The sequence below is a fragment of the Drepanopeziza brunnea genome, assembly GCF_022702325.1.
Source record: "Drepanopeziza brunnea f. sp. 'multigermtubi' strain 214-2 chromosome Unknown ctg10, whole genome shotgun sequence".
Classification (NCBI taxonomy): domain Eukaryota; kingdom Fungi; phylum Ascomycota; class Leotiomycetes; order Helotiales; family Drepanopezizaceae; genus Drepanopeziza; species Drepanopeziza brunnea.
Window position 1 is genome coordinate 2,303,676 of NW_027094073.1, and position 11,430 is coordinate 2,315,105.

Below are 11,430 nucleotides of genomic sequence, written 5' to 3' on the forward strand. Positions count from 1 at the left end.
GATGAGCTGAAGGAGTGACGAGAAGGCTTTGGAATGAGTGTGGAAGTTGATGAGAAAAGAATTCAGGATGCTGATTTATAATAATTCCTCTGTCCAGAGTATTCTGAGCGAGGTCAGGTGACCTACCAGAATATACAGGAATATTCGGACTGACTCTGGATTGAGCATTGTAGTTACGGAGAGCTCCTTCCTTTATAAAGGGGAATATGGCCCTATGAAAAAATGCAAATAACCTTTTTAGGCGAATGGAATCGACTAGTCGGTTAAAAGTGCGCGTCATGACGGGTAGCAAAATCTTAAAATCATACAGAACGCAATTTTTATGAAACTTATTACTTTTCGACTTTCGTTCTTTCTTGGGTTTTTTCAATGTTAACGAGCTTTGCGGATCTTTTTTAAACCTTATCGATATTACACCGATATTACTAACCTTATTAATATTACCAACCTCACCGACTTCATCGAGCTTATGCTCCCCCCTTATGAATACATATCGAAAGTATAATTTTGCAAGGGATCTTATCAGGTCTTACACCGATAAACATTCATTCAGCCTTATCAAGTGTCTTTGAGCAAGTATTAATTTTGTGCAATGGAGTTGATAAGGCTTTAAGCAACTCAGAAATCACCGCTCTTCGATTTATGGAGCTAAAATGGGTCCGATATGTATTCATAAGGGGGCATAGTAAGCTAAGCGAATAAGAGGTCTAAAGGAAAAGCCCGAAAGAGAAGAGGAAAGAGAAAAAGGAAAAGGGAGAAAGAAATGAAAGGAATGAAAAAAAGATGAAGAGCAGGAGGGAAAGAAAGAGAGGGAAGAGCAAGCAAAGGAGGCAGAAAAGAAGAAGAAGAAGCAAAAGAAGCCGGGAAAGCAGCAAAGGATGCAAAAAGAAGGAATAAGGAAGGCGAAAGGAAGAGGGGGAGATATTTCAAAACTCCATAAAATATTCTTATTTGCATTATACGTATGCAAGTAGAATCACTCCCAAGCTCGTTTTGAAATTACGTGAGCTGCTTGCCATTTACGTCAACTTACTTAATACTGTTGTTACGTATTTTATGAGTCATATAAAAGGCTCTATGTTACGGCTAGTAAGAATAGTATTATAATAGCTATCAAACGTATGCTACGTAGTGCAAAAGAAAGACGAGGAAGGAAGAACTATGATATAAGGCCGAAAGCATATACATCCTTTAAAGCGGGATATCATATGACCTCGGCTAATCAACCTTATAACCAATGCTTAAAACTATGCCAAGACCTATTGAGACCGCAGTATCACCCTTCTCTTTCGAAGAACTGTGTCTTCGCAATTGCTTTTATTATCACCAACGGTAGCCCAAGATAAGTTCCAAGGGTTATGATAGTGATGAATCATCCAATCACGTAAGACTATTTATTCTATACAGGCTTGCATAAGATTTGTGAGCAGCGCTAAGAGAAATGTCGGCAAGTAATTCTAGATTTCGGAAAGGATCGGCCCGGACGGAACATGTCCTACAGCTAAGCCTAATTCGGCCAAGTATCTTGGCATATATATCACGTATCGGCCGCCGGCTGTAACAATAAGTACCAGGGCGCGTCGACGCGTTGTATACTGGTAAGTATGCGTGCGCGGATCATGTCGGTATACTAATATCGATCCGAAGTAGTTGGGGGTAATATAATAAGTTCGGGTATCTCAGGCACGGATGGAGGGGTCTACGATTCTTTACTTGTATCAGGTGCCTCTTACGAACCTTCAGCTTTCTTATTTTTCTTTCTTTTGCGATAGAAAAAGAAACACAGAGTTTAAAGAGCCGAAATTAAATTATCGATATGCGACGTCATTTCGAAGAGATCTCCTTTTACCGGCGGTTCCGAATATCATTGTTTCTTTTTCTCGAATACTACGCCGACTACGATTTATACCTACTCAACGAGCATACCGATTGAAAAGATTAAGAGAATTTGTGATAAAAAAGGAACGGGTATAAAAGATAAGATAAGAAAAGCTTAATTTGATTAATCGAAACCACGGTATTGCGCTTTCGAAAAAGCGTTTTGCAAATATATCGGCTTTATTTAAAAGCTACGAACGCGAGCTATTCTGGCTTTATGACGAAAGAGAACGATATTTATTCAATACGGACCAAGGTCGCTCGTAAAGCTATACGTATCCGATAGTTGTCGAAAGAAAACTCGACGCATAGCATTATGAATTGCTTTTAAAAAGTTTATATAATATTTAGCTATTCAAGGGAAAGCTTTTTTAAATACAACAACAACAACAACAACAACAACAACAACAAGGGAAAGCTTTTGTATAACGTAGTTTTTGTTTTCGATTAAATAATACTTTGTATATAATTTCTTTACTTAGCACGTCGCCGTACCTTATAAAAGGTCCTTAAGGTTCAAGTATTGCGCTTTGGATACCCGCCCGACGGTAATAAATACAATAACAACAATAACAACAGGCACGGATAGGCATACCTCGCTTAGCGTGCCACGCTCTTAGGGAACCTTCAACTTCGATGTAAATACTATTCAATAGCTAGTGCACGTGATTCTTTCTGATCGTACAGAAGGAGTCAGCTCCCTTGAACCTTAAGGAGTACACAGAAATCAAGTACCACTTTTACCTATTGTTTTGCAATTGCAAGAAGCTACGTGCCCTGCACGCTAGTGATAGGAAGTGACGAACGATCGCTACCGGCGATCCAACAGATCATTTTATTTCACTTTTCAATAAAGACGCGTCATCTGTATAGAAGTGCACGGGCTACTTTTTTTTTTTAAAAAAAAAATTGAGCTTTTAATAAGGCTGATAAAGCCGTATCTTGAAAACTGCGATATGCAACCCAAAAAAAAAAGAGCTTATCGTAAAATTCGAGTTAGATATATATTAGCTAAGAATAGAGAACCTCGGCAACGAATGTCACGCTTTTTAGCAAAAGCCGCCTCAACCTACTTGCATTTTTAGTAAACATACAAGTGGCAAAGCTATAGAGGTTTCTTATTCCTATATTAGTCGTGCAAGTGGATAAAAGCTGCAACGCCGGGAACCAAACGTAAGTAAAGAGTCAGAGCTCACCGTACAGCTGCATACTCTTATCACGACTGCGAATAGAACTCGCGCCACTCGGCCATTAGATCAAAAGACCACGATATTGCTAGGACCATAATACTCTAGAACTATTTAATAGTCTATGTAAGGCCTAAAAAGGCTTCTTATATTGACTTTAAGCAAGCAACTAATTAATCTTAAACTCTTCAGATCTTATACAAGAGTCAGGGGGGCTACGATTCTTTACTTGTACGAGGTGCCCCCTACGAACCTTCAGCTCTTTTTCTTTCTTTCTCTTGCGGTAGAAAGAGAGATAAAGAGTCTAGAGAGCCGAAATTGAATCATCGACATGCGACGTCTCCTCGAAGAGATTTTCTTTTACCGGCGATTCCGAACCTCCCTCCTCCTTCTTCTCGAATACCACGCCGACTACGATCTATACCTGACGGGCATACCGACTGAAAAGACCAAGAGGATTTGCGATAAAAGGGGAACGTGTATAAGAGATAAGATAAGAAGAGCTTAGTTCGATTGATCGAAAACACGGTACTGCGCTTTCGAAAGAGCGTTCTATAAACACACCGGCTCTATTTAAGAGCTACGAACGCGAGCCTTCTTAGCTCTACGACGAAAGAGAACGATGTTTGTACTATACGGATCGAGGCCGCCCGTAAGGCTATACGTATTCGACAGTTGTCGAGAGAAAACTCGACGCACATCACTATGAATTGCTTTTAAAGGGTTTACAAGTGTCCAGCTATTTGACGAAAGGTTTTCCTTAACGTGGTTTTTACTCTCGATTAGATAGTACTTTGTATATAATTCCTTTACTTAGCACGTCGCCGTACCTTATGAGAGGTCCTTAGGGTCCAAGCATTGCGTTTTGGATACCCGCCCGACGTTAATAAATACAACAACAACAACAACAACTACAGGAGTCAGGACCTCGTATGCCTTTCGTATTTACACTCCTAGAACGCTAGCATTTTAAGTCTGGACTTTTCAGACTCTCTTGTTTATTTGAATAGCTTAGAATATATTATTTCCATACGCTCATTCCTTCCTACGAGCTGCCTGAGCCTGGCTGGCTGGAATCCAAGCCCCTTCTCGACATTGCAGAATTTCTTGAAAGGAGGCGCAGTGCTCGGTAACTCGGGGCCTCTTTAGCGAGCGGAAAAAAAAAGGGGGATTTTGATATCATCAGAAAATGAGATCGGTAACCCGTACGAACTGAAGAACGGAAGACGGAATAATATTCTCGCGTATACATTATCCATTTGCCCCGGATCTCATTTCTCCAGGCCGCCGGTTCCCGTCGTAATTTATTAGGCGGTCCAATGAAAAATATGATGAGGGCAATCAGATAGGTTTCTTGCGGCCTGCCCTGGCCTGCTGCCAACTTGAGTAAACTAAACTATCGCGCTACTTGTATCTCGATTAATGCTCAATCTACAATTCTCTTTATAATTGTATTGTTTTCCGATATCGATAGATCGATATCTTAGAGCAGATAGTTAATTTATCTTAAAGCATGCTTATTGAGATAAGGACAAACAGATCGGAAATACCAATCGTCTTCTGAGTGAGATAAATTGACTCAATTCATTATTTATATTTTTTTTCTGAAAACTCGATTCGGTCTATGCAGACGGGGACCTGCAGCACGAGTATCCCGCATCGCCCACCATATCATGCCACCCTTCCCACCTCTTATATTATACGAGGATATACATATATTGCCCTTTCAAGATATCCAATGGACGATCACCGTTATCGCTCAACAAAGGATATATAATATGCCCTTTAAATCGATGTATGTTTGAACTGTCGGGATACAAACACGCTGCTCGCTTCGTTCTCTAAGGTTTTTCTCTCTATTAGATAGAGCTAAATAATACAGACAGGTCTCTAGCAAGATAATTCTTAGAATCGCCTAGCAAACCATGAGGTTCCGCGATGGGATGTGGCTGGTGGCCGAGGACAAGAAGCCCATCTACGCCGAGGAGGTCCACTCTATCCAGGAGCACCCAGCAGGCAATGCCCTAAGTCTTCTCTGTCCAACGAGGAAGGTTCTCCAGCGAGCAGACTCGCTGAACCTCCCAACGCTCACTGTCGTAAGGCGCCCTCTCTCTTCCCGCTCCACTCTAATTCGAGAAAGGACATCAGAGCCCCCTTCGATGGGGTCATCTCAGTCGAAACTACCCACTGGCTCGGGGCTCTCAATCCAGGACCCCATTTCGATCTCTATCCAGCTGGAAAGCCCAAAGACAGCGATGCCGGGATCTCAAAGACGGCGTCTTCAACCACGCTCAAGTCTGGCTCACTATCTGCGACGGTCAAGACTCGCAGCCACGAGTTTGATATCCGATTCCACGCGACGGACGGGTCCAAGGAATTGACCTCGCTATTGAATCGGAGCGTGGGCTTTGCATACAGCCCGCCGCCCGGAAACGATCTGCAGACGGGGGACATGGCCCGGATTCGGCATTACATCTTTACTCAGTCCACCCTGTCGGTCGGCGAGACGGTCCATGGACTTGGAGAGAGGTTTGGCGCTTTCAATAAAGTCGGGCAGGCAATCGCCCTGTGGAACGCGGACGGGGGCACGTCGAGTGACCAGGCGTACAAGAATCTCCCATTCTGGTTGAGCTCGCGCGGATATGGAATCTTCATCGACACGCCGGACAGGGTTGAATTGGAGGTCGGCAGTGAGAGGTGTTGCCGGGTTCAGACGAGTGTCGAGGGACAGCGATTGAAATGGTGAGTAACGCGGATGTTACCGCCATGTCTGATGTTTGAAGAGACTTCGTTGATGGAATCAGGTACATCATCCACGGGCCGACACCGAAGGAGGTGCTGCAGAAATACTCGGTCCTCACTGGGAAGCCCGGCAAGGTGCCGAGTTGGAGTTACGGGCTGTGGTTGAGCACCAGTTTTACGACCGACTACGACGAGGAGACGGTGAACTCCTTCCTGGAGGGCATGAGGGCGAGAGATATCCCGGTGGAAGTCTTCCACTTTGACTGTTTCTGGCTGCGAGCATTCCACTGGTGTGATTTCGTCTTCGACTCGGAGATGTTCCCCGATCCAAAGGCGCAGATTGCACGTCTCAAAGCTTCCGGTACGTTGGTTCCGCGAAAGAACGATGGAGTGTTTTTGTTGAACAACTATCTATGTAGGGCTCGTGAAGAAAGTCTGCGTCTGGGTCAATCCGTACCTGGGCCAAGCCTCCCCGGTCTTCAAACACGCCGCGAGCAAAGGCTACCTCCTCCGCCGCAAGAACGGGGACATCTTCCAGTGGGATCTCTGGCAGACGGGAATGGGCATCGTGGACTTTACCAACCCCGCCGCATGCGATTGGTATGTGAGCTGCCTCGAGAGGCTCTTTGACAAGGGAGTCGACGCCATCAAGACGGACTTTGGAGAGCGGATCCCGACGCTCGACGTGGAGTGGTTTGATGCGTCGCTGGACCCGGGGAAGATGCACAATTACTACGCCTTCCTGTACAACAAGGTGGTCTACGAAGCCATCCAGGATCGGTTCGGCGAGAACGAGGCCGTCCTGTTCGCGCGGACCGCGACGGCCGGGACGCAGCGGTTTCCCCTCCAGTGGGGCGGCGACTGCGAATCCACGGCCGAAGCGATGGCCGAGTCGGTGCGCGGAGGCCTCTCCCTCGGTCTCTGCGGCTTCTCCTTCTGGTCCGTGGATATCGGCGGGTTCGAGGGCTCCCCACCGCCGTGGATCTACAAGCGCTGGGTTGCCTTTGGACTCCTCTGCTCGCACAGCCGTCTGCACGGAAGCAACTCGTTCCGCGTGCCCTGGACGGTCGATGGCGATGATTCCAGCGAGCAAGGCTGTTCCGCCACGCTGTCGAGATGGACCGCACTGAAAGGCCGCCTGATGCCCTACATCTCTGCGCAAGCCCAGAAGGCGGTTGACCTGGGCCTGCCGCTGTCTCTCCGGGCGATGTGTCTGGAGTTCCCCGAGGATCCGACCTCTTGGTATCTGGACCGGCAATTCATGTTTGGCGATGGCCTGCTGGTTGCCCCCGTCTTCGAAGAGTCTGGGGAGGTGGAGTTCTACCTCCCGAGAGGACAGTGGACGAGCTTCTTCACCAACCAGACCACGGTCGGACCGGGATGGTTTCGAGAGCAGCACCAGTTCGACACGCTCCCTCTGTATGTCCGAGAAAACACGATCCTGGTTCTGGGGAAGTGGCACGAGGCGAGAACGGTCTATGATTACGCGCAGGGCGTGGAAGTCTGCCTGTATCAGACCGAGCCCGGGACCACGGCGAGCATTGTCGATTCCGAGGGAGAAGAGGTCGGCGTGTTGGAGGTTGGGGACGACGGGCAGTTAAAGAATCCGCGATTTCTGACCGGGGCGTGGCATGTCACGCGGAACGGGAGGAGCACCGTCTCACATCACGCGGGGAGATGAGGATTCGGGTTCTGGCAAATTCAATCAGAGTTTTTGGGTATAAATCCCATCAGAGATAGACAAATGCTATTTGATAAACTACAATCCGGGAATATATTTCGACAATGCAGTCCACGTGAGTGCTCCCGTGACAGCGTAATCCCTCCCCGAGTCTTGTCTCCTTTCGGTCAGGTTATGTGTAAGCGAGCCAATCGCCAAGATACTTATTACTGTACAATTCATTCTCCTCGCCTTGAATTCCCCCGACCACATGCAATTTCGTGCATACCTTAAAGGCAGGTAGGGGGTTATTTAAACCGTCAGCTGACAATCCGATGACGGTCTCTTTAGAAGACGATTCTAAGAGGTTGGCATAGCTAGTAGATCATCCTAAGCCGATACTTAAAATTGAATAGAATCTGAAAATAAACGATTTAAAATATTTAAATCGTAGCTAAAATAAAACTATTTCAATCGATTGAATCGTTTTTTATAAGAGCTCGTCTTTTCGTAAAAAGATTATTACTAAAATAAAACGGTTTTAATCGATTAAATAATCGTTTATAAAAGTCGGTCTTTTTATGAAAAGACCGTTTTAAAACCGTCCTATAGCCGTCCTAAGGCCGTCCCAAGGCCGTCCTCGAACTTGAAACCGTCCTCGAAAACGTAAATTAATAAGCAAATAATTTGTATTTTCTTTCAATTGCATAGCAGTCTACCCTCTATTACCCCCCCTCCCCTCCCTCTTAGCAAGTGATACAAAGCACAACGTGCGCGGGTGAACTTTTGCTCAATCGATCGATTCTGATTAAAAAAAATTTAAAGCGTTAATATATAAGCCGTAGCAGCGATACCGAGAAATATCTTAGCATCGAATTTATTAAATTATTCTTAAAACGATTTTATTTAAAAAACGATTTTTATTTATAATTATATTTTCTTTAAAATTATTATCGAACTATTTCAATTTTTTAAACGAGCTTATTAATAAGCTTGTTTTAAAAATATAGACGGGGACGGCCATAAGACGGCCGTAAGACGGTCTTAAGCTCAGGGACGATCAAAAAGGTGAACTATTCTTGATTTGTAACTAGTACTGATTTTAAACGGTCTAATAATCGTCTTTTATAAAAGAGGGTCAGAGGACCGCTCAAATGACCCCCTACCTGCCTTTAAAGTACCTTAGAAGGTAGTCTCTGACCCTTTTTTATAAGAGACGGCCATTGGACCGCTTATACCTTACCGAGAAGACCGTCCCGTTGAAAGAGACCGTTTCATAGCCGTCCCGTGGCTATCCTCGTCTATATTTTTGAAACAGGCTTACTAATAAGCTCGTGTTAAAAAATTGAAATAATTCGATAGCTATTTTAAAGAAGATATAGTTGTAAATAAAAATCATTTCTCAAATGGAATTGTTTTAATAATAATTTAATAAATTCGATGCTAAGATACTTCTCGGTATCGCTGCTACGGCTTATATATTAACGACTTAAATTTTTTATAATCGGAATCGATCGATTCAGTAAAAGTTTATCCGCGCGATTGCGCTTCCTTCGACTATAGTATGAAGGGTGGTGTAATACGTAAGGGGGTGTAAGTAGTAAAAGGTAGACTGGCAAGTAATAGAAAAATTATTTGCTTATTAATTTACGTTTTCGAAACGGTTTTGAGTTCGTCGACGGCCTTGGGACGGCCATAAGACGGTCTTAAAATAGTCTTACAACGCTCGGAAACAATCTTTTCGTAAAAAGACCGACTTTTATAAACGACTAATTCATCGATCAAAACGATTTTATTTTAGTAATAATGTTTTAACGAAAAGACGAGCTCTTATAAAAGACAGTTTAATCATAAATTAAATCGTTTGTTTTCAAATTCTATTCAATCTTAAGTATCGGCTTAAGGTGATCCACTAATTATACTAAGCTCTTGAAACCGTCTTTTAAAAGACCGTCATCGGATAATCAGCTGACGGTTTAAATAACCCCTTACCTGCCTTTAACGTAATATATATATATATATATATATATATATATATCTACATACTACCATGTTTAGCTTTCGCCACCGCATTATTCCATCAATGGACTGTTGTTCCGTAGAAATGAATGGCGCGCATATTCTCAGTGCCGGATCAATGACGCTTGGTGGGTATCCTGATACTCGCGGGAAAGTAAAAGATAGAAGACATCCCTTCTATTACTGCCCTCTCCCCCCAGATTTGTAAACCTTTCGGGATCTGTTCATCATGCATCTCTCAATCCCAGATATATTCGTTCAAGTGCTGGCATTGGCCTCGATTGTCCTTGCCGACTCAGTCTTCCTTCTCGCCGGAGACTCGACCACCCATGAACCAGGCGGTACGTAATGTCTCTTCTGCTGCCCGTAAGGCGGATTCTGCTCTGATCTGATTTGAGATGAGATATACAGGATGGGGTGATGGATTTCTAAACTACACGCTCGAGCCAGCGGCATTCGGCTTCAACTACGGCGCAAGCGGTGCCATCTCGACCACATACCTGCAGGGCTCCAACTTCAGCCAGATCCTCCGCCAGATCGCAGAGTACAAATCCACTGCATCGGTGTTTGTGACCTTCCAGTTTGGCCACAACGACCAGAAGGTCCCGGAGTACAAGGCCGCATTCAACGGAACGGTGTACAAGTTCGTCGATGAAATCACGACAGCGGGGGCGACGCCTGTACGTTCGCAGCTGTTCATTTTCATTTGACCGACCAAAATAGCCATTCTGCATTCTGCATTTTGCATTCTGCTTTATACTTACACATTCCAGATACTGATCACGCCGCTCACTCGACGCGCCTTTTCTGGAGGCAAGGTCATTGAGAACCTCGCTGACGAAGCCAACGTCGTTCGTGCCGCGGCAGCAGCCCTGGGCGACAGGACGCGGATGATTGATCTGAATTTGGCCTCGACCACTTATGTTAATGCCATTGGAAATGAGGTAGATCCCGAAGCTCAAATCTTGTTTCTCTGTAGCGCAGGATCATGTTGAAGCGGATACGAAGATGCTGACCTCTTATTTAGGCCGCCCAAGTATACAACATGGCCGCCAGCGATAAGACGCATCTGAATCCGTGGGGGACGATTGTCTTTGGACGGCTGGTGAGCGATCTGCTGGTGGCCAAGTACCCCGATCTCGCTTCGATTACGCGCCCTAATGCGACGTTGTCCTTTCAGCTGGCGAATGGAATCCCAGCTTGAATACACTATGGTTAATCAATGTTACATGAATCTTTCGTACCAGTCATTAGTATTATTATTTATTACTGGTATCAATCTGGATGATGATAGTGCAGTCACGAAGAAGCTTCTGATAAGTGTGATTGATTGACTTTTTATTATCTAAGACTAAGAATTAAGGGCGAGGTTGTAGTAAGAGCGTGCCAAAGATAAGGTGTCCGTGTACTGTACACGGACCACGCTCTCACTTTACACTTTACTTAACAACACACCTGTGACAGCCTGCCTTGTTACTTGCATCAGCTGATCACCTATCCAGGCCTAGCGCTTGTGGCCACAGTGGCTATGTATATAGACCTTCTTGAGCTCCCTGAGCTTCCTATTTCCTTTCCTTACTTTGTATTCTAAGGTCAGAATTCATCAGTTCGTCATATTATACAAAGTCCTTCGATTAAGTCGTCGTATTACAACTTATTGTTATTGCTTATTGTTACAGATTACGGCTTATTGATTATTGTTAAGAACGGAGTGAGTTACTTGTTAAGTGCTTTACGGTCTTTTTTATTGCTTATAGATTATTGTTCCTTTTTACGACCTCACTTTTTCCTCAGCTCTTCCGACTTAAAAGAGCTCCTTTCTTTAATTTTTTGCACTTCGGTTGCAAGACGAACTCTCTTCCCTACTCTTTTTCTTAGCGTTTCCGACATTTAAACGCCTTTTTTATTCTATTATATCCTTTTACGAAGACGACGGCCCTTCTT

General features: G+C 44.5%; 2 protein-coding genes across 2 annotated transcripts; both read left to right on the forward strand.

Annotated features, from left to right (window-relative positions):
* Positions 1 to 4,990: 4,990 nt before the first annotated feature.
* Positions 4,991 to 7,488, forward strand: L3040_006297 (uncharacterized protein; the record flags this gene model as incomplete). Its single annotated transcript, XM_007293091.1, has 4 exons — positions 4,991 to 5,161; positions 5,206 to 5,807; positions 5,870 to 6,168; positions 6,227 to 7,488. 4 exons carry the CDS (start codon positions 4,991 to 4,993, stop codon positions 7,486 to 7,488), a joined length of 2,334 nt encoding a protein of 777 aa, XP_007293153.1.
* A 2,227-nt stretch (positions 7,489 to 9,715) lies between these two features.
* On the forward strand, positions 9,716 to 10,690 carry L3040_006298 (uncharacterized protein; the record flags this gene model as incomplete). Its single annotated transcript, XM_007293092.1, has 4 exons — positions 9,716 to 9,827; positions 9,898 to 10,166; positions 10,260 to 10,430; positions 10,514 to 10,690. The coding sequence occupies 4 exons, from the start codon at positions 9,716 to 9,718 to the stop codon at positions 10,688 to 10,690; spliced, it is 729 nt and encodes a 242-aa protein (XP_007293154.1).
* Positions 10,691 to 11,430: the final 740 nt, after the last annotated feature.